Here is a 21,765-nt window from a genome sequence, read left to right on the forward strand (position 1 = left end):
GTCTGGCATGCTCTTGACAGCGCTTCAATTGTGTTTTTGCATTTTCATTTTGACAGAGATTTTTCATAGCAGTGTGTGTGGTAGGGGTTAACTTCATACAAAAATACTCATGTCTGTGTGGACTGTTGTTTTTGTCAAGAGTACTATCACACAGAATATTATGCTGCAAAAAAGTGACACAGCATAATATTTTTTTCAAAACGACGATGTTGATTTTTCTGAGCTTTTGCACTATGAATAAAGGCATCAACCAGTCATGTTGCACCTGTACTTGAGAGAATTATAAAACAACACAGACCACAGTCCTTCACCAGGTTGTGTACACACGTAAGTAACCTGCAAAAACCTGTCCAACAGGTAAAAATATGTATATAATCAGATCATTTCAAAGGTACTGGCATGGGTAAAAATAAACTGCACGTGGGCAGGCAGCAGGTAAGAATTTTTCTTTTTTTTTCATTTTTCAGAATAAAACAAACGAAAAAGATGCGCAGTATGTGTGTCATATTTTGACATCTAAATCACTATTATGTAGCTGCAATTCCTTTTATTTTGAAATTCAATGACACAACTTTGACCTCATCGTCAAATTCCTCACCATTGTGGAGGACTTCAGAGATGAAATTTTGCAGTCTGAGGATGAGGTGGCAGCCTACAACGAGTTCAAGACACCCATGGAGGATCCTTTTGAGGTTTTATGGTGTTAGAAGGAGCAAGCTAAAATATTTCCTACCCTGGGAGCGATTGTGCGGAATGTTTTTGCCATCCTGGCATTGAGCGCAGCCAGTTAAAGAGACTTTACCTCTGCTGGATTTGTAATTCAAGACCGGAGACTCTAGCGTAATGTGAGTGACTGTAGCCTGTGTGTGGGTGCAGGTTTTCAAAAATGGGCCAGTGCAGGACTCTGGTGCAGATCAGATCCACTGTGGCAAGTCAATCTGCATCAAAACCTTTCACTGAACAAGTGTAACAACTATCGCAATTCCGCATCGCTGGTGGTATGAAAAGTTGTGATGTTAAATATTCATATTTCGCCTGTTTGTGTCTTTGATACGTCACACCCCTGGTGTGTAAAGGCCTTTAGCATCATATTTAACTCCAATTAAAGAGTGTTAAACAATTATCTCACCGCTTCTCGCCTCCTCCTCTCCTGTTCTCGGCGGCGTGCTAGCTCCCTCTGTTGGTCGAGTGGGTTCTGTGCGGTGGGCTGAGGCGGAGTGGGGGGTTGTGGAGGCTGCTGGATGGCAGCTGGCTGTGGCTCCTGCTGTTGCTGCTGCTGCTGCTGTTGTTGTTGCTGTTGCGAAGGAGCTTGAATGTGTTGCTGCTCCAGACGTCTGCGTGGCTCCTCGTGCACCCTTCTGCTTGGCTCCATGATGTCCTCTTCATCTCGACCTCTGGAAAACATTCAGGACAATAATTCACATTAGGTGAGTCAAATACGTGTGACATTGCTGCAGAGGGTTCACAGCTGGTTTCATCTTTGATGTATCATGGGGGAAAATGGCTGACCTAAACATAAAACAACAAGGCCAGAAAAACAAGATCACTTAGAGAGAATAACAACATGGATAAAGATCTGCACAGAGATATTTTAGCTAAAGGACTCAGCAAGCTGGTTTCTAAACTGTTAAATCACACATTACGCACATGGCTCAGCACGTCTACTTCCCACAGTAGAGTCTGTCCATTATAATCACCTGAAGCTACTACACTGACCACAGGAGCCCCCGCGCCCGTGCCCATTGCTTATCTCTATTTTTACGAGCCTGGTCTATTTTTTCCTCTACATGCTGCTCCACAGCCCTCCAACAGGTACTGTACATCATGCTTATTATTAAAGAGTTTAATGATTACAAGATCTTTACCATCTGTGGCCTATTAAAAGAGCTATTAAACAACATTAGCTCGGCCTTGTCAGTTTCAGTTGAGGCAGGGTATTAAAAGCATGATTAAAACCGCACTGAAAATATGTAATGGCTTGAGCAAGAGTAGATGTCCATATGTACTCTCTGATGCCAATAGTTCAGGACTAACATCATGCCCCACCAAGCAATGCATGTAATTGGTGAGAATATTTTATTTAATTCTGAATCTTATAGTTCAGAAAAATTAATAGGGGTCATAGCCTGGAAACACAGTTATCTTTCCATACTGTCATTTCTTTGTTCCATACTTATTCAGACATGGAAATGACTAAAATCAAACTTCATACTTTTCCACACTGTGCTGGAACCCTGGGCCCTACAATACAGCCACTAGAGGGCGTAACACTTCACCTCATAGTACACTGTTTCCCGTGTTTTCTTTATCAGCCCACACAAGTACATTCACAGTGCATTTTTGTCTTACAGGTATTACTGAGATTGAAAACATACAACAAATTAAGGACAGGTGTTTCTCCTCAAAACACTATATTTCCCTCATGAGGTAAATATGTGGCACCTTTATTTTGTGCTCTTCTGGGCAACCTTACCGTAGTTTGTCCTGCTCTCTGCGCAGTCTGTCTTTTTCCGCTTGCTCGGCTTGGGCCTTCAGGGCTTTCTCCCTCTCCTCTTTCTCCCGGGCGGCACGACGGAACTGCTCGAAACTGTCGCTCGATGACTTCACTGCAGATAAGGGTGTAGACGTAGACTTTTGTGCCAGGCTGGCCCATGAGCCCATATTCTTCAGTTTCACATCCTGAGTGAAGACACACAGAGACAGGAAGAAAATTCATCATCAATCATTACAAAAAATCTTGCGAGATGCAACGCAATGAAGTTCACACATTAGGAACTGAGAGAGGTGTGTGAGATAATTTTAAAAACCACTCACCTGTACCTTTTTGGGGGCAATGGGCGCCTTGGACTCCTGTTTGAACTTCTCCTTGTCTTGCAAAGAGGAGGGTGGTCCACTGGACTCGGAGGAGCGGATGACAGGTCGCAAGCCGTCCATAGACTTCACATCTGCTCAACACAAGTACGCATACACACACAGTGTCTCAGTATCTTTTATGGCTCCTTCTTCTTATGCATTTTGTCCACAGTAAGCCAGAGGAAAAAGAAAACGTGTTGCTACTCACTCTGTTGGCTGTGGCCTGGTTGAGAAGGCTTGTTGTCAGGATGTTTGTGATGGTCTGGTCTCATTGCAGGATTAAATGGCTCTCCTCTCATCACTGGTGATGGAGGCAGTTTCTCCTCCTTTACTCCACCATGGCTCCCAGGGGCTCTCTGCTGCGTGATAAAAAAATGGAGTCAAAGTCAGACACAGGCATATGGAGACATAATGTTAGCCCTGCAGTAAACCGTAAAAACAAGCTTCTCACCTTTTTGTTATGAGGTGGAGACTGGTGAGATACAGGTGGATACTGGGGAAGTTGTGGGGAATGCATCATGAGAGGGGATGGGTTGTCCCTCATGTGACCTGCCAACGAAGGAACAGAGCTTAAAACTTCAGCCAGCACAATTTTTACTTCTACAGCCAGCTACAAAAAAACATTTTTGTGTCATCTTCCCACCTGCGTTGTAAGGGTCGGCCTTGGTGAGGCGAGGGGAGGGCTGCTCTTGCTGCTGCTGGATGATCTGCTGTGCTTTGTTGGTGGGCATGGATACCTTGTGTTGTGATACCTGGGGCTGACCAGCTAGGCCAGTACCCTGCTGGTAGTTCATTTGTTGCGGTTGTGACTGCTGTTGCTGCGGCTGAGCATGCTGCATGTGGCGGGCCTGGTGTAGAGGCATCTGTTGGGGCGGGGCCTGATGCGACGGGGCTGGCTGAGCCTGGGACTGAATAGGAAGCTGGGGAGGAGGCAGCGTGGTCTGGGAGGAGAGTTGAGATTGTGTCTGTACAGACTGCAGTAGGGAGATCTGTCCTGGTTGTTGTTGTTGCTGCTGCTGCTGCTGCTGCTGCTGCTGCTGACGAGCCTGCGCCTGGAGCGACTGCATGGACTGCTGGGGCTGACGGGCTTGTTGGAACTGCTGCAGGTATAACTGTACTTGGTTCAGAGGAGTTGTAGACCCTGGCTCTTCATCATCCTCCAGCAGCATCTGGGGAGGCTGGGAAGACAGCAAGCCCTGGGGTGTGAGCGTTGGAGGTGACATAGGCCGCTGGTGCAGGGGCTGAGGAGGGTGGAGGATCTGAGAGGGGAGCTGGTGCTGTGGTGGTGGTGGTGCTGCTGCTGCCTGGGGCTGGAGCTGCTGCTGCTGCTGCTGCTGCTGCTGTTGTTGTTGCTGCTGCTGTTGCTGCTGCTGCTGTTGCAGAGTTGGCTGCTGCTGAGGAGGTGCTGGTTGCTGCTGAGGGGGTTTGGGATGAAGAGGCGCTGCCTTGTGACTGGGTCGAGAAGGCTGCTGAGGCATGGAAATGTGCAAGGCTGAGGTTGCACAGTTCCAGGAAAAGAAGAAGAAACAAAATGTATAATTAACACAAATTTATTGTTCCAAAATCATCTTCCTCCAGGTGATGTTTTTTGTGATTGTGATCATTCACATGTTAACTGAGAAAAAATGAAAATACCAGTTCAATTTGTAAAATGTGTAAATGCATTTTACAGTTATTTTGTGGGAACTGATGAAAACAGCATTTTTTGTAAATGCTCCCCACTGTGACACACAATCTGACAAGTACAAGCCAGTGGTGATTTATAGATCCTACTGTGGCATCAGTGCTTGTTTATCTATTTTCTGAAGCACAAAAAATGGTGAGTAAAAATCTAATACAAGAAAAAGGAGCGGCTGTGTTGATCAAATTGGAGAACTGTTGGACCGCTGGCCAAGATGACATTTTCAGATGACATTACTGATGTCATCTTGGTATCAACCTAAAAACTGCTACAATGATCAATGAGACATAATTGAGCGTGGGAATGGCCATTATATGCTTCAGTCATACTGTTCTAGGCCCTTGTGCACTCTAAACTCTATAAGTTTGAATAGGCACCTAACAAAAACACAATTTTTAACACAATGACGAGAAAAATTTGACTGACAGTGCTGAGCTGCATCTCAAATTAATCTTAGGCACCCTGCTTTCAGATGATGTATGTGGCATAAACTGTTCACCTGCTATCTCCCCATAAAGATCCCCTGTGCCCTAAAAACAAACAAGACAAACATGGCTCTATGGTGAGTCTCAGAGTTTATTCTAGTAATGAGGTGGTTCTTTGTGTTCTTCTGAGAGAATAGCATGAGGTCTGATTAATCAAATCTTTAAGTTATGGTGGGTTCTCATCGGTTTCCTATGTTAAGTTTTTAAAAAAAATGTGTTTGTTGGAGAAAAATCAGTGTCGACAGACATTTTGTCACGTGTATGTTTCAGTTAACATGGGTTGATCATTTAACTATTCAGTGTTCTGTTGAATATTTTTTCTGCCATTTATGGAGACATAGTGTGTGCCCATTTGAAAAAGCACGGGGACTGGTTATAATTTTTCGAGGGATTGCAGTTACACCTGCAGAAACAGTGAAACAATGAAAATCCAAGTACCCATTAATATTAGACCCGTCAGAGGTGCAGTGGCCTGGATACAGCCTTACCTGGAGATGGGAGGACGGGATGCTGGTTGAGGAAGGGGTGGGTCTCAGGGGACACTGGCCCAGCAGAATGAGCGTTGAGGTGTGGAGGTGCAGGTGAGGAGGAGTTGCCTGTGTGGTGGGACAGGTGCATGAGGGGCTGGCCGAAAGGCGGCAGGGACTCGAAGCTAGTCTCCAGTAACTGTGAAGACTCCAGAGCAGCTACAGGGGGGGCGATGAAGCCTGCAGGAGAGGGCTGATGCTGCTGCTTCATCTGACTGCTGGACTGAAGGCCTGCAATTTGGGAATGAAGCCCAGTCTGAGTGGGGCCACTCTGAGCGTGTACATGAGGATGTGTCTTCTTCCCCTCCTTCACAGACTGGCCCTTCTTTTTCTGATGCTTTATTATTCCTGAAAAATTGAAATAAAGGTTAGTCGCTTAAAGTAATATTGCATTTTTTATTGTGGGCATTAGAATAGTCAGTGAGTCACCTGTCCCCTCAGCTTCACTGTCTGAACTGGAGCCACTGCTCTCTGAAGAGGATCCAGTCTTTTTGGAGGTAGCCATGGACTCCACAGGCTTCTCAACTGCAAAACAGCAACTTTGTGCTCATGCATTGCCAAAACAAAGCATCAAATGTGAAACCGCTCATAGTAATTTCACATTCTAAATAAATTAGAGAATCACACACTCAGGTGTTAACACAGAGAGTGACCATTTCTCCTTGCTGGCTTCCTTACCTGGAACCTTCTTCTTCTTTCGGAGGCAGGAAGACACATATCTCTCCAGCTCGCGCAGAGTCGAAGGCTTTAGTGTCTCAAAGTCAATCTCGATCTCGTCAGGGTTCGAGTTTTTGAGTGAGGGCTCTCTGGACTGGATGATATGCACTACACGGCCGAGCTTGTCACCGGGAAGCTTGTTGATGTCCAAGCTCAGCTGCCTCTTCTCCTCATACGTCATAGGCTTGCACTTTTCCCCTGTCGCTGATGACCCAGCAGCCCCCAGATCATCTTCCAGGTTGGGAACCGGCAGCACGTTGGAAGGATGATTGCTTTTCATCGCTTCCTTTTTACTAGAGGCAAAACACAAAAGTGTAATTTGTCAACATGTAATACTGACTAGTCTTAATTTAAATCGTAACTTCAGGGACACAGCTCCAAGTATTTTACAACTAAACATGGATGAATTTTAACAAGTGCAGGTGAAGAAGACATAATGCAGATAACCTGCCAATCATAGAACATGCTACACTGGTATAACGTGGCTACACTGAAGACGTAGCAGATGTGGACTGTTAGTGGAGCAGCTTTTTACACATAAAGTGGGTTTTAAAGTGTCTATTTGTTTTTTTAATTAAACTACTGATACAGAGGAAATTACTGTCTAATAACACCAACACGTTGTTGTTGTTTTTTATTCACAGTTTTTCTTTTTTTTTAGAACAATATTTCTTTTTTATAATTACCTTTGGTAAGTGAGGTAGATATACTGTATAGCCACGGATTTGAGCACATGTATGATGAATAAAGAGAGAGCTACCCGAAGTCAAAAAATAAATAAATAAATAAATGCAACAGCGTATTATCATATCACCATGTAAAGAATCAGAGTCAGTCCTGACCTCTCTGGGGCCCTATGCAAAATTCTGCTGAGGTGCCCTCCTACCTGACCCATGAGCAAACCATTTGTCACTGCCACACAGTCACACCTGACACTCCAGTGCTCCCACTACAACCCTCCCTACTTAAAAACAGTTTGCTCCATCTGTTGGTCTGAGGATAAGCAGACCTTTACAGAACAGAATGAGGTATAAACACTATTTATACTAAAGCCTGGCTAAACACAGAAATGTGCATCCATATTGCCTAGTGTACCAGCTAATCAACATTTCTAATTTCATATGTAATCAATATTTACTGCTTTCCATTCTGCATCAGTCCATAGTTATAACTAAACCTTGACTGAAAGAATAGATCATCTTTTTCTTGTTTTAAAATTATGTCCACCTATGAGAAATGCTCATATATTGTCTAGACTGGTCCCCAAAGAGGTTGCTACTGTTGGTAAATGCGAGATTCATTTCGTGCATGCTCATATAAACGCATGTGCATACACAATGCAGTTATCTTTCCCCCAACCCCCACCCAAAATCTCTGAAACTAGACAATTCACACAAGTCACTCAAATTGACGTGAAAAAAAAGCAACGTTTCTCTGATGCTTTGTATCCAACAGGGCTTCAGCTTTGGGGCCTGGCTCACCCTTAAGCATTTATTTTGCCAGTACCAGCTGGTGGGTGCTTAGTAGCTTTATCCTTCAGATAGTCTACTGTGGTCTGTAGGTGATAACGTGTCCATATTACAGAAGTTGGTAACAAAGCTGAAGTTTCACAGCGCTATACTGGCTAACAATCCCACACACAACCCCAAAACAAAAGCTCCGAGTCTTGTTTTGACCCACAAAACCCTATACTGTACATGTGCTGCAGGTGTAGCCAGTAAAAAGATACAATCCACGGGACATCCACTCCGCCAGCAGTACGCATCCATTACATCTTCAATGTTGCCACAATTTCAGAATTGAAAACAATCTCTCAACAAAAAACAGTGTCAGCTCAAAGACACCAACTGATCATCTTTTTGAAATACACTAATAAATATTTTAAGGATAATAACTCTTAACAAAAAAAACCCATATGTAATACATGTCTTCAGATGACCGGACATGACTTCAGAATTACTCTCAACCATGGTCACAATTACACAGTGAAAACATAAAAGCATAACAAAAGGGGGGATTTAAACGTCAGTAAGGGTAATATAGAATTGTGTAAAGCCAAGATGATGGTTAAGGAAACATCTAATATCAAAGACTTGCTCTTACAGACTGCCTGAGGTGAAGTAAGTTTAAAACCCACCTGGGTTTCTTCTTGGGAACAACCTCTTTGTTGTTATTGTTACTGTTCTTGGTCTTCTTGGAGAGCTGCGGAACAGGTGTAGCATCCTGGATCTCATCTACAAGGCCAGACACGCCTCCTTTCTTCTTATGCTTTTCTTTCTTCTTCTCCTTCTTTTCCTTCTCTTTTCTCTTTGGTTTGCTGGCTTGTGGTTGGGACAAGGCAGCCAGCTGCTCATGGACAGCCTTCAACTGTGTCAAGAGAGGAGACGGGTTCTCAACAAAGAGTAATAAAGGCTTGACAACTAATTTGCCACTACCTTGATACTACTCTGGTCACTGACCTGCTCCTGGAGCTCTGCCAACCTCTGCGCTCTCTCCTCTTCAGAGTCATCTGTGGAAGACTCAGACTCAGAGGACGAGTCACTGGAGCTGTCTGAAGACGAGGCAACGTGGGCCAAAGGAGGCTGGGGCTTGACGGGGGCAGGATGGTGAAGTGTAGGAGCTGGGGCAGGTACCAGAGGCTTGCTCTCAGGTTCATCTGGCATCTTGGCAAAGCGCATCTCAAAGACATCCTATAAAATGAAAAGAAACAAACAAGCTGAGCAAAATGTATGTGACGTTTGTAGGAACAGACTCAAAAGACTACAACATTAAAACAGAAATTAGTCGGATGTGATAAAATGTGTTAAAATACAACAAATCTCTGGTCAAGTGTTAAATGTTGTTTCACTTCCAGATTTATAGTCAAAAACATGAAGCTGTTTGTTCAGTTTGTGAGTGAATTTAGATTTAAGATTAAGAAGTATTTGTCCCAGAGATCTTTATATTCACAGCCAGACTTATAAACACAAAGCAATATATAGCAACATACAGATGGCAACATGTACACATGGTAGCAGACAGAAAAAGTCAGTCCACAAAATCTTCATGAGCACATTCATCCAATAATCCCAGTTCTCAACAGCGTCAGCGAGGCAGATTGTTCAGAGCTGCTACAGCAGGAGGAACACAAATCCTCCTGAATCGAGCTCTTCTCCTTTTAAGAGTCCTGTATCTCCGACCATATGGGAGTAATCTGAAGTGTGTGATGGCTCTGAGATTCATGTTTGATAGACTAGGTGTGGGAAGGCAGATGATTTTGGAAGCAGTATGTGTGATGCTCGTTAGTTTGTTGTTGTTGGAGATGGTTAACATGTTGAAGAAGAAGCAAGCAGGACAGTACAGCATGACGGGTTAAATGATGCTTCTGTAAAGCAACAACAGGAGTGAGGGGGCGACAGAGTGTTCTGAGCTCGCAGAAGACATGGCATCATCGCTGGGATTGTTTGTGGACGTCAGTGATGAGTAAATTGGGTTAGTACATTGAGTGAGTGCTAGGGAAGCATTCCTGGCAAAACTAAGTGTTCTACTGTGACCAATATTTCACTTCCTTTCCTAAACATTTATGCAAATGTTACATACAAGCAAAATAGATCTTTCTTGCAAATGTAAACTAAAACAGTGACATGCTTTCTTACTCATTTTTCTTTCACTTAAAGCTGTAGTTAGTAACTTATATAAAAAATATACTTTTGTCATATTTGCTGAAACTATCTGTATATTCTGGTTGGGATCCCCTGCCTGTCACCTTCCTCATAAAATTTTTCTTGTAATATTCTTTTCGTTATGCCACTCTCTTCATTTTCTGGCCCTGCGGTGTCTCCCTGGCAGAGCAGGGCTGCTATTGTGACTATTGACCTGTTGCACACGTTCCTACCTACACTTCAGTTTTTATTTGCGACAGTTTAATTTGCACTACTGTATTTTATTTGCATTATGTATACTACAGGTTTTTTTATTGGGCTAGTGCAACCTTAAGAAGCTTTCATTTTCTTAGCCTTACCTGTTATGATAAAGTTGATGTATTTATTTCATCCAGTAGTCTTAATTGCACTATTATATTATTCAAATCTGTGCTGTACGTACTACATGGTTGTCTACTACTAATGTTCTCATTTTGCAGCTAAACAGTGCACTAAAATATGTTTCTGAAAACATCTGAGGTCAAAAAGAAGCAGTGCGGTAACAGAATCTTGATTTATATTTGATCAGCTCTGCCTAGTTTGGCAGTTTGGCTGCAGTTCATTGATTGAAATGACTGACAGCTGTGTTAGAGACACATCGGCTTTGATTGCTTGTTTCTGGTGCACCGCAGTAGATTCACAGGCCATTCACAGTCTATCAGTCTCATGTACTTCTTTCAGAATATAGTGACAGTTTCAGCAAATATGACACCAAGTTATTTTCATAAAAGTTACCAAAATGTGCTTTAATACATTGCCAGCAAAATATGATGTACCTACACATAAAGGATTGCAAACATTACGGTATGGGCTATTATAAATATAGTAGATATAAAGGACTAGATTTACCTGGAGCTTGCGTGCCATAGCTACCACCTCGTGGTCTGGTGGATTATATTTGTAGCAGTTGGAAAACATTAATCGCACGTCAGCAGCAAACTCCTGGGGTTCCCGGTATTGCCTGTTCTCCAGCTTGGCCTATTAAACACATCAAGGATATTAATTACTTGCCATGCCATAACTCCTCTCTATTCAATGCCTTCTGGAACAACTGATGCGCTACGCCTTCTTTAACACACCTTGATAGTGCTGAGGTCCATTGGATATTTGATGATATCGTGATAATCGTGTAGTCCCAGTGCATCCACATCAACAGGTTTGTAGAATGGCCAGGCGTAAGCAGCGTGCTTCTTGGATAGCATTTCCCTGACCAGACTAGCGCAGTATCCCATCTGATCCTGTGGTTTGGGGCTATGACCTCCACTTGGTCCACTCAGTCCCATCCCTATGCCTATGTGATGCTGGGAGTCCGGTGCATCCTTCTTTATCAGTTTTGAAGGCCGGGAACTCTCTCGCCTGGGTAGTGTCTTCCCAGATTTGGACTCTGCCGGTGAAGACTCACTCAGTTGGTCGTTTGCTGTGGGCGTTGTAGTGTCAGCTTTCCTTTTCTGGCTCTTTCTTTGCTAGATAGAAGTGAACACAAAGAGAGCAGAGAGATAGTGTGAAAGGGGAAAGAAACAAGGAATTAGAATGAGATGCCACAACTTAACTGGTGCTCTTAAGCTTGGTAAAACTAGGCCTACATGCCCAAGAATATTTCCCTGTGTCAGTCACACTTACTTTGGTCATGGTTATAGGGTTCTGCATCATGGGGGCAGTGCTCTGGATGGATTGGGGAAGGGGGGTCTGAGCAGGAGGAGGCACAGAAGTCATGATGGGAACTTGAGGAGCACAGTCTGACTGGCCCAAGGAGTAGGGAGCTCCGAGCTGTGGTGCGTGGCTGGGTAACGTTGGGGGCACGTGGGACGGCAGGGCCTGCATCAAAGGCTGGGGAGGTAGTGAAGGCGGGCCCTGCACTGGTCCTCTGGTCTGCGGTGCTGCTGAGAGGTTCGACAGACCACGTGTTTGAGGAGTCGTGGACGAAGAATCAGTGATGGCCCCTGGTTTCAAGTTTTGACCTTGATGAGAGAACAAGACACTCGGATAAATATCGTGTCTGTCAGAGGTCAGCTCCAAGAGCATGTGTTGATCGCAAGTGTGTAAAGTGGCATATCACTTACTTGCGTCTCTTCGGCCGCGGCCACGTCCCTTTCCTGTCATGACAACAATCTCGATTTCTTCCTGAGGCATTTCTGTGACCCTTTGGAGGAAAACCTTCTCTAGAGCCTCAGCCATTAAGACTATGTCATCTCCAGGCTGCAGGGGGAGACAAATACTCTTAGCAAAAGTAAGGCTTATCAGAATCTTTGGCACTGTATGGTGTCAGTGGCTCAAGTGTCCAGCTACGTTACCTTGTTGTATATGTAGCAGTTGGTAAACATCGTGTTGAAGTCTTGGATACATTCTTGGGCGTTCCAGTAGTAACTGTTCTCAAGCCTTTTCTTGATTGTTCCCATGTCCATAGGAGTTTTGATTATTGTGTAGTAGTCCTGCAAAGGTTACATCCAAGTATGTCAACAATATAATGAAGACACGGACTGTTTTTCAACAATGTGACATTGTCTCCCACCACAGTGAAGCTGCTGTGATTAATATAAAGCTTAAAAAAAATATGTAACTCTTGAATTGCAATACTGTCTGCAATTTACCAATATGTTTTGACTGTAAATAATTTTGGATTGCTCTTGTCACTCTGCAGTGCATACTGTCTGTCCACATCTTTATCAATGTAAATCTTTATGACGTCTGTGCTATCTTGACATCAACTGCTGTCATCAGCAAAGACATGTTGACAAGACAAATAAAGACAAACAATAAGATGTATGACAATGTTTTTAAGGTGTTTTACAGGGACAGTTTACCTCAAAATCAAAAATACAACGTTCCTCTTCCCTTACCATCTAGATTGTTTTAGTGTGCATTGAAGAGTGTTTGAGACATCGGCCACAGAGATGTCAGCCTTCTCTTCAATATAAGGTAACTAGATGGCACTCAGGGTTGTCGTGCTCAAAGTGCCAAAAACACACTCAACAGCGATGTCTCTTTAAAGAAGTCACGACCCGGTTACCCAAGATAATCCACAGACCTTGTTGTGAGCAGTTTCATGTAGTAAACATTTTCTTTTCACCTAACTACACCTGCAAACTGTATCACCGTACAGAAGGAAGCTTGCATCTACTGCTAGCTCACCTAACACCACTGAGCTAGCTAATGTTACAGCTCAGCCAGGGAGGACGGCATTAATGTCTACGTCTTGCGCTGTCATGAGCACGAGCCTCTTGTCCATGAGTAGACGCATGCTTCCTTCTGCACAATGATATGGTTGGTAGGTGTAACTTAGTAGAAGTTTCCTACATAAAACTGCTCACAACAAGGTCTGTGGATTATCAGTAACCAGGTCATGATTTCTGGAAAGACATTGCTGTCAAGGTTTACAACAGTATTTTTTGTCTCCAACACGCGGCAACTCACACCAAAACAATCTAGACTGATAAACAGCATTACAAGTAATAGGAAATATAGATGTATTTTTTATTTCAAGATGAACTGTCTTTTTAAGAAAAGACATTCAGCATGTCAGTGACTAGGTTTCCCCACTCTTTCTGGCATTCATTTTGTTTATCAATTAGCATAAAATACTCTCCGGTCCAAAAGTAGGTCTACTGATGTGCACTGTACACTCATACAAAACACTCAACTTAGCAACAATCAAATGAAGCACACATTCACAGTGATTCGTGTGTGTGAAAGTTGTTTTTACACTGAATGAGAATGAATGGTACAATTTGACTTATTTTAAAATGAAGAAAAAGAGACCTCATATCTTAAACAACACGGTTACACCCCAGCTGGCAGTTAGCTGCCACTATTGCCCCTGGTCTTAGTACTTTTATTGGACTTTTCAGTGCCCCGGACGCAACTTGGCACCCTACACACAGACTATTATGTGCCTGTACATTACAAATGTTACTGAAAATTTCCTGCTTTATCAGGGAAATGTATGAACTTCACTGCAGACTGGATTCTATACTCACACTGACAAACAGAGCAACAGGACGGCTGATTCATATGAACAGTTTAATGCAGGTTGAATCCATGAGAGTTTTGGGGTGTGTGGCATCATACACAGAGACACAAGCTTGTACTCACAGGCAGGTTTAGTTTGATCGCATCCACCGGTATGTGAAAGGGCCAGGCAAACTGGTGCTTCCACAGGGCCTTCACCACCACCTTGAGCAGGTACTGCAGCTGATTGGTCTGGCGCTTTGGCCTGTTGGGATTGATGTACTCTGGGGGTGGGGGGTTGCCAAGTGTCTGGGCCTGCCCCTGGTGGCTGCTGCTGCTGCTGCTGCTGCTGCTGCTGCTGCTGCCCGACATCTGCGCTGCATCCAGGCCGTCCCCCATTTTTACAGGGTTGGGCATGGGCTCGGGCCCCGGAGCGGGAGCTGGAGCCGCAGGGGCAGGTGTAGTGGTGTTGGCAGGACACCAGTTCAGTCTTGGCCCCGGCACAGACTCCACTGACAGAGCACCACTGATCCCATTGCACTCCTCGCTGGACTCTCTGGTGAGAGAATAACAAGGATACAGTCATTGGCATATTTATAAACAGTCTACAATAAATCTCTTTGTTTTGTCTTATTTAACAAAACTTAATTGGAATCATTGATTAGTGCATAGTTAGGTATACTCAGATGTCTTGCTTATTGTAATTACACTTCAAAAGGTTGTAACATACTGGTCATTAACCACCATTGGAGCAGCCAATGCACTGTGCACCCTTCTGTATTGGGGAACACCTCAATGAAATCGAAACATAGAAAGCTACATGATACCCTGGGTGTAGTATTTCAAAACATTCAATTCAGATCCAAAATATCCGGATTGGATTAAAGCTAAAAATGGGTACTTCAAAAACAGGAGATGCAATCCTCATCCCACAAATTAGGATGTGAATTTGTGATTAAATCACATTTTGTTTGGGGTATTTCAAAACACTAAACTGGGGATTACGATTTCACTAAATGTGTGAATGAATGAAACCACTTCAAGGTGGATGTGGAGACTTGGGACACATGGCACATATTTAATCATTCTTTTACTCAGTGCTTGCATGTTAAAGAAGTACGGTCCATGCAAAAGCAATATCCTTTCTAAATTTAACAATTAACCAATAAAATATTTTCAATTAATTGCCAAACAACAAAAAAACAACTCCAAGCTGTTGCAAATTGCAACATCATTCTTGCCTGCATCATGCCTCATAATATCACCGAAGAATGCTAGGCTCCTCACTGTGATGGAGGGGGTGATCGTTCACAGCCCTGAGTAGAGTGCACTGATGGCAGCACTGCGACCAGATGGACCAGCTGGACAGTCAATAAGAGTCGCTCTGGTGAACCCGTATTTTATTCAGGGTCTTTTGATTGATAAAACCAGTAGCACGCTGACGACACAGCTTTGCGTTTTATATTTTGTTTTATTCAGTGAAGAAGACATTTAACTGGTAATACTAAAGATAATAACACATTACAACTATAAATTACTTTTCTTAAATCCAAAATGCCACAGAGGGAGAAAACAATAAAAATTATAGGGATTGTTAGACCAGATACATTACTCATAAACCAATTATCAGGATCATTGTCATGGATTTATTAAGAGACCTGGATTCAGCATTGAAGGTGGAACCCTGTTCATTCCGAAAGTTGCTCTGTGACGCATGAAGCCAAACAAGCTACATTTCCATGGTATGAAATTACCCAGATATTTGGTGCGCATCACTGGGCCCATGGAGCAAACACACTACAGACTTCCACCAGTCGAGCCGGCTATTTCAAGTTTAGTGCCCCTCTACCTTAAATAGGGATAAAATTAGTTGCTTCTGTCACCTTTGATAGAGACTTCAGTCTGCAATGTAGTTCATGCACTTCTCTCATAAACGAAAGAATTATACAGCAACACTGGGCTTCATGATTAAATAAAGTATATTGAGTAGGGCTGTCAAAGTTAACGCGTTAATAATATTTTGTTGCGCAATTAACCATGTACCTTCTATAATTATGACCCTTGGCCCCAGAAAATCACAGTTTATGCTATGGCCATGTAAAGTACCTAATCTTTTAAGGGCTTTCTTTCACAAAAAGGTACACTTTAAATATATCTCTGGTCAACAGTTTAAACACTATTGTAAATCAGTGAACCATGTGTATTAAACCGCATTTCGTACGATATGATTAACTCTTACTGGTGTTGCAGAGCTAAACGTGAATTAAACTGACAAACTTAAAAAAAAAAAAAGGATGACAATTTGAACACAGCTTTTCATTCTGCCTGTGTTCAGTACCCATGTTATAAAGGCATAGTTATGCTCCAACCAAAGTGCTTGTCAGATGGTCAAACTGACACTCCACACTATTTCGACATCTGAATTGGAGAGTGGCATTGTCAGTCAATTAGTGTAACTTTCAGAAACTGACAATCACACCAATTTCATGCATCGCAGAATTTAGGAAGCCAACGTTTAAACCTTTTCTTCAGGTTCTCTTTTTTCGCTCTTTACACAGCTACTTCCTGCTCATTTCATGTGCATCCAAGTGAAACACTATGAATAAAAAGGAACGTGTGCACTGCTATTGCCATGTTTAAATGATTCATTGTATCTTGCCTCTTTCTACGATGGTCAGATTTTCACACCGCCTTTGAGTGTAGCTGTTTAGAGCAGCTATAACACTTTTTCCTTCTGATGTGGTCAGACCACACATTGCACAAACTAGTTCTTCTCGAGCATTCCCCTTGCCGTAAGTGTGATAATACACTCTGAGGTGTCTATTATACAGATAATAATTAACCTAGCAAAGTTCTCATCTCTCTTCTCAGTTTTTTTCTGGCAAGGAATTATTTGAGAAGCTTGATACAAAGAATGCTGGAAAAATATGATACCACATGGTTGTATGAATTCGCCAACTAGTGAGATTGCAGTTTACATCCATGTTGGTCCAGACTTGTACGTAGCTGTGACAGAAGGCAATGCTTAAATATGGATGTCTCTGCGAAGAAGCTACAAATTTCTAAAACATGGACACTTCACACACATCTTAAACAGCAGCAAGATCTATACAATCAGCACAGTTTCAAGGTGGACACACAAGATTAGAGTCACCAATCTAGTATCTAACAGTCTCCCCTTTTGTTCGAAGTTATGATGTTATGATTCTGAATAACGGCCAGAAAAGTATTTTTTCAGAACATTATGATGTCACAAATGTCATCACTTCTGCATTTTATTCTATTAAACATTTGTGTGAAATTCGGTCATGATTAGCACATGAATTTTTGATTTATGGCCATAAACTTGTTTAGTGAGGTCACAGTGACCTTTGACCACCAAAATCTAATCCGTTATGTGTTGTATGTGCCAAATTTGAGGAAATTCCCTCAAGGCATTCTTGAGAGATCAAGTTCATGAGAATGGGACGTACGCTCGTACATATGGATGTACAGACAGATGGAGGGACAATCAGATAACATTATGTCTCAGGCTACAGCTGTCTCCAGCCACAGCTTTCACCGACATGGTTTGAGTCATTTTTCATAGAAAAGTACTATAAAAGTACCCCAAAATACTCTTACTGCAGCTTTTTACACTCTCCCGTGACAGTGAACTAAAACCCTTTGGCGTGAGTACGAAACAAGACATTAGATGACGTAATTTGGGGGTTTGGGCGAGACAGACCGACATTTGTCAACATTTTAACTCATTTTTCAATGAAACGATTAGTCGACTAATCGAAGAAATAATCGACAGATTAGTCGACAATAGGGGTGGGGGAAATTTCCGATTCTTAGATGCATCGCGATTCGGATGTGGACGAATCTGAATCGATTCACAAACGTCCAAATTTCGATTATTTAAATCTGTTAATTAGAGTAATACAGAAGGTTCTAAATAATGCGGAACTAAGAAGCGCAGTACGTGTCATCTCCGGGACACTTTGGGATGCGCACCTGGAGCAGACACGCCGACACGCGCACAGAGGAAAACAAACATGGCTGACCGCCACCCACCTCGCCGTGAGATCCGAACAGCTCCTTCTAATTTAACAGCTCCTTCTACAACGTTGACGGCGGAAGCGAACTGGACAAGAGCCACGTTATATGTAAGCTGTGTCGTGCTAAAATAAAATACTTTGGCAACACAACAAACATGAGAAGCCATGTAACTCGATTCCACCTGACGGAGGAGTCAGGGAGACGGCAGGCTGTTGTTGCTGCGGCAACTAGTGGCGCTACCGACCAGAGAACAATCGAGGAAGCAATTAGAAAGCTGCCACCCTCATCGGAAAAGGCGAAGCGAATTACGAAGGCCATCGCGGCATTTATTGCCAAGGATTTGCGTCCTTATTCTGTCGTGGAAAATCAGGGATTTCGAGCACTGCTGCATACACTGGAGCCCAGATACACCATCCCATCCCGACGCTATTTCACCGACACTCTACAACCAAACCAAAACAGAAGTCATGGCCTCACTGTTGAAGGCAGGTAGGAACGCAGTTACATGTGATGCGTGGACGTCTGTCGCCACCGAATCATTTGTTACTCTAACTGCGCATTTTATCTTGTGATTTAAGATACCTGTTGTTACCTTTGGTTCCGTACAACGAAGTTGTAACTTTCCAGTTTGCAAGCATTTCCATTTATATGTTTAATAAAATATAATGGAAATGAATTCAACTCGTTCTTATTACAAATGCACTGTTTTTAAAAATTGCAAGTGTTGAATGCTTATTCAGTGAGACAAAAAGAAATGTGTGTTGTGAAAAAGTGCATCAATATACATAAATTAAAGATGCATCAATAATCGTTTTATAATCGAATCGTAGTCCCTGAATCGTAATCGAATCGTGAGGTGCCCAAAGATTCCCACCCCTAGTCGACAATGAAAATAATCGTTAGTGGCAGCCCTAGACAGAACAAAACCAGGTCTCAACCATGCCAGACCGAATGCAGCTGTCCCTCCCGGCTTCCTTACAGCTAAAATGGCGGTGAAAAATAACACAAACAGCAGAGTTATTACTTTTGTATGGTGCCTGACTTTGGTGGATCATAACACACTGAGTCTGGATTTAATCTGCGATGCTGTGGTTTGAAATGAGACCTAACTTTTCTATGGATGTCAATTTTTGAGCTACTACAAAGGGCAAAATGTGGCCTGCAACAGACTGGGTAAGACTTGTTGTTGTTAGCTGAGCCGGCTTCTGGAACTGCAGCCCCTACCAGCTGGTTCAGAGGGGTCAGCAGTCAGTGACAGTATGAAAAATAAAAAAGGTTTTTCAACAACTGTGAATCACTGCAACTGTAAGAGGTATTTAGTATACAGTCATAAATCTGCACACAAAATACTAGGCTGATTGGCCCAGTAGTATTTGAGAACAGCTGCCGACAGAACAGTCATAGCACCCAAACATTTATCGTCCCAGTATTCGACACATCTGGGTGATGCCGTGAAATGTGCGTTAGCGTGTTGGGATGTGCCTCCATCCACAGACACGATAACGGTGGAGAAATGCTGACACACCGTCCTTGTCTTCTACACAATTCTCTCTCTGTTGTTGTAGCTGACCCGGAACCCACTAGCGGGTCTTCCAGCTGCGGCGTTTCATTCGCGATCGCCACTGTGTCACTAACTCACACGTCAACCAGCTTGTTGTGCTAACCTCAGCATATGTTGCTAATGGCGTACAGCTAGGAATTTCCAGGCAGTGCTTGTGAACTTTGGTTCTATATTACATGCCTCAACATACATACTCCGTATTCTGCGTGCGGCTGTGTGCACCGGATCGTGAACCCCACCCTGTGGCGAGTGGAAAAAATACATGAACCATAACAGCTTTACAACTTACTGATGTACATTTCAATTGAGCTGGCAGCAGGGGAACTGTGTGTGCGTCAAGGTGCTAAAAAGAGAAACTCATTTCTACTTTGCAAAAAAAATCTATATACACACACAAAACGCTTACAAAAGGTTAGAACCGCATGCATGTAATTATGGCGTAAGATATAAAAGTTAATATCATCCTACTACGAATGTTAATTGAAAAATATGAGTGCGCTGTATTCAGAAGAGCTCAGAGGTTTAGCTTTGGCTCTGGCATGTGTTTGTGCGCTTTTAGTAGATCTTTGTCTTCCCACTCTGGAAGGACCTGGGAGTGTTTAGGGATGTGGGCGGATAGGGGTGGAGGGTGAGGGGGAGTCAGCGTCATCTGGCAGCTGGGGGACTGTGTGTTCCACTCTGCAGAGCTCAGTCCTACATTATGTCCTCTCCCAGGCAGTCAGGGACATCACATTCAAGATACACACAAAGGCTGTTAAAACAACAAGGCCATAATATAAGCTGAAAATACTAAAAATAGACTTCTCTAGAAAAAAAAAACACTGATCATAAGGTTGTGAATTCAGGCTTTTATCAGAAACAAGTTAGTCTCCGGGTCTCGCACACTGAAATCCACCCCCACAACGGGGCCTGAAAGATAAACACACACCACAGTATAGATCTGTGAGTAATCTCATTCTTGATGAGTCACTTTCTGAGAAGAGGGAAGCAGTTTGCGCACCACATGATCGCTGTCTTGGCCCGAGGCACTTGAACACAGTGGAGAATCTGACTAACTGACCAATATGTTGAATGACAACACATGAAAAGAAACACTACCAGTTTAACACAGATGGTACTTTTGTGGCTGGAAGGAAAAAGACCTCACAAATAAGACCAAAATAAACAAGCTCTGAACTTGTCTTGGCCAGAGGCACGAATGTGCATGTTGGGCTTATTTCCAGCTCAATACAGCAAAACTTTAAAGCTGGGTAACATTGCTGAAAATACACTTGAATATTTCAAAGCTGTGCTGAACTGGATTTAAAAGGAGATTAAACAATAATTTAGCAATATTTTATACTAATCAGCCTTATGCTGGGTTCAGACTACATGATATCAGCCTGATTGTAGCCTGACACAGCAGCCTTTCTGATATTTCCCCTTGGGACTACCACAACAGAGTGAAAAAAGAAAAATGCTGGCGTGAAATAGCAGAAGCACTTCAGCAACAAGGTACTGCCATTAGCATCAAGCTAGCAAAGAACGTAATTCTTCATGATGGAGAGGGATAAAAGGAACAAAATTCACAAATAGCAGCTGGGACTTTACTTGCACAACTGCAGAGGGTACCAGCTTTATTTGAAAGAGACAACATTAGGCACAGACATTTCTCATTCCCTCTGTACTTTTCTATTTTTTGTGTCCTGTGAAATTATCTTCATACTACTTTCATGCGGTACTTCAAACGTAGCTCCTGCGATCTGGTGGCACTTTATACATAATATTTTTCATTTTTCTAGGGAGTTTACAACATGATTGGGAACAGTGTGAGCCAATCAGTGGACCCGCATTCAGTGCCGTTTGATCGGATGCGTGTATGGGCAGGAAACTTGATACCACAGAGATTGCCACTTTGCAGACTCTGGCTCCAAGTGACGTCACCAGAGCAAGATGGCAGTGGCCATATCTAAGATATTTTAACTTCACTTATGTGCAGCGGCACAAGTGGAGATATATCTTTATATAAAGTCTATGGCCTAAAGGCTGTATCAGACAGACCAACTTCCACCCTGGACAACACACCTGGCGCCCTCTCTTTCTCCCTACAAGCCCCGACTGCTGTAGCAGCAGCTCTCACTCCCATATACAGACAGGTTTCAAGAATGTGAAGTTGAAAGTATGCATGATGGCACACTGGCAGAACCCGAAAGGACCAACATAAATGGCCGTGCCAGTGATATCAAAGTTAACAATGTTAATCCATAGGCTACTATGACAGGTAAAGCTAACG

The 21,765-nt window shown here is 43.0% G+C and overlaps 1 protein-coding gene across 4 annotated transcripts in view; it reads right to left on the minus strand.

Moving 5' to 3' along the window:
• The window catches only part of brd4 (bromodomain containing 4), a 43,711-nt gene that overhangs the window by 3,263 nt on the left and 18,683 nt on the right, over positions 1-21,765 (minus strand). For 2 of the 4 annotated variants that reach the window (XM_050068816.1, XM_050068813.1), the window contains exons 2-18: positions 14,033-14,444; positions 12,235-12,372; positions 12,004-12,139; positions 11,564-11,901; positions 11,023-11,406; positions 10,793-10,921; positions 8,723-8,953; positions 8,401-8,630; positions 6,225-6,556; positions 5,976-6,071; positions 5,508-5,894; positions 3,497-4,345; positions 3,305-3,402; positions 3,062-3,212; positions 2,815-2,945; positions 2,474-2,679; positions 1,130-1,394 (exon numbers count right to left, since the gene is read on the minus strand). In XM_050068816.1, coding sequence (XP_049924773.1) covers positions 1,130-1,394; positions 2,474-2,679; positions 2,815-2,945; positions 3,062-3,212; positions 3,305-3,402; positions 3,497-4,345; positions 5,508-5,894; positions 5,976-6,071; positions 6,225-6,556; positions 8,401-8,630; positions 8,723-8,953; positions 10,793-10,921; positions 11,023-11,406; positions 11,564-11,901; positions 12,004-12,139; positions 12,235-12,372; positions 14,033-14,305 — 4,374 coding nt within the window. In that variant the 5' untranslated portion in view covers positions 14,306-14,444. The remainder of the gene's footprint in view (positions 1-1,129; positions 1,395-2,473; positions 2,680-2,814; positions 2,946-3,061; positions 3,213-3,304; positions 3,403-3,496; positions 4,346-5,507; positions 5,895-5,975; positions 6,072-6,224; positions 6,557-8,400; positions 8,631-8,722; positions 8,954-10,792; positions 10,922-11,022; positions 11,407-11,563; positions 11,902-12,003; positions 12,140-12,234; positions 12,373-14,032; positions 14,445-21,765) is intronic. The other 2 variants (XM_050068814.1, XM_050068815.1) reach the window with 2 other exon arrangements.

This window comes from Epinephelus moara, chromosome 18 (assembly GCF_006386435.1).
Source record: "Epinephelus moara isolate mb chromosome 18, YSFRI_EMoa_1.0, whole genome shotgun sequence".
NCBI lineage: Eukaryota > Metazoa > Chordata > Actinopteri > Perciformes > Serranidae > Epinephelus > Epinephelus moara.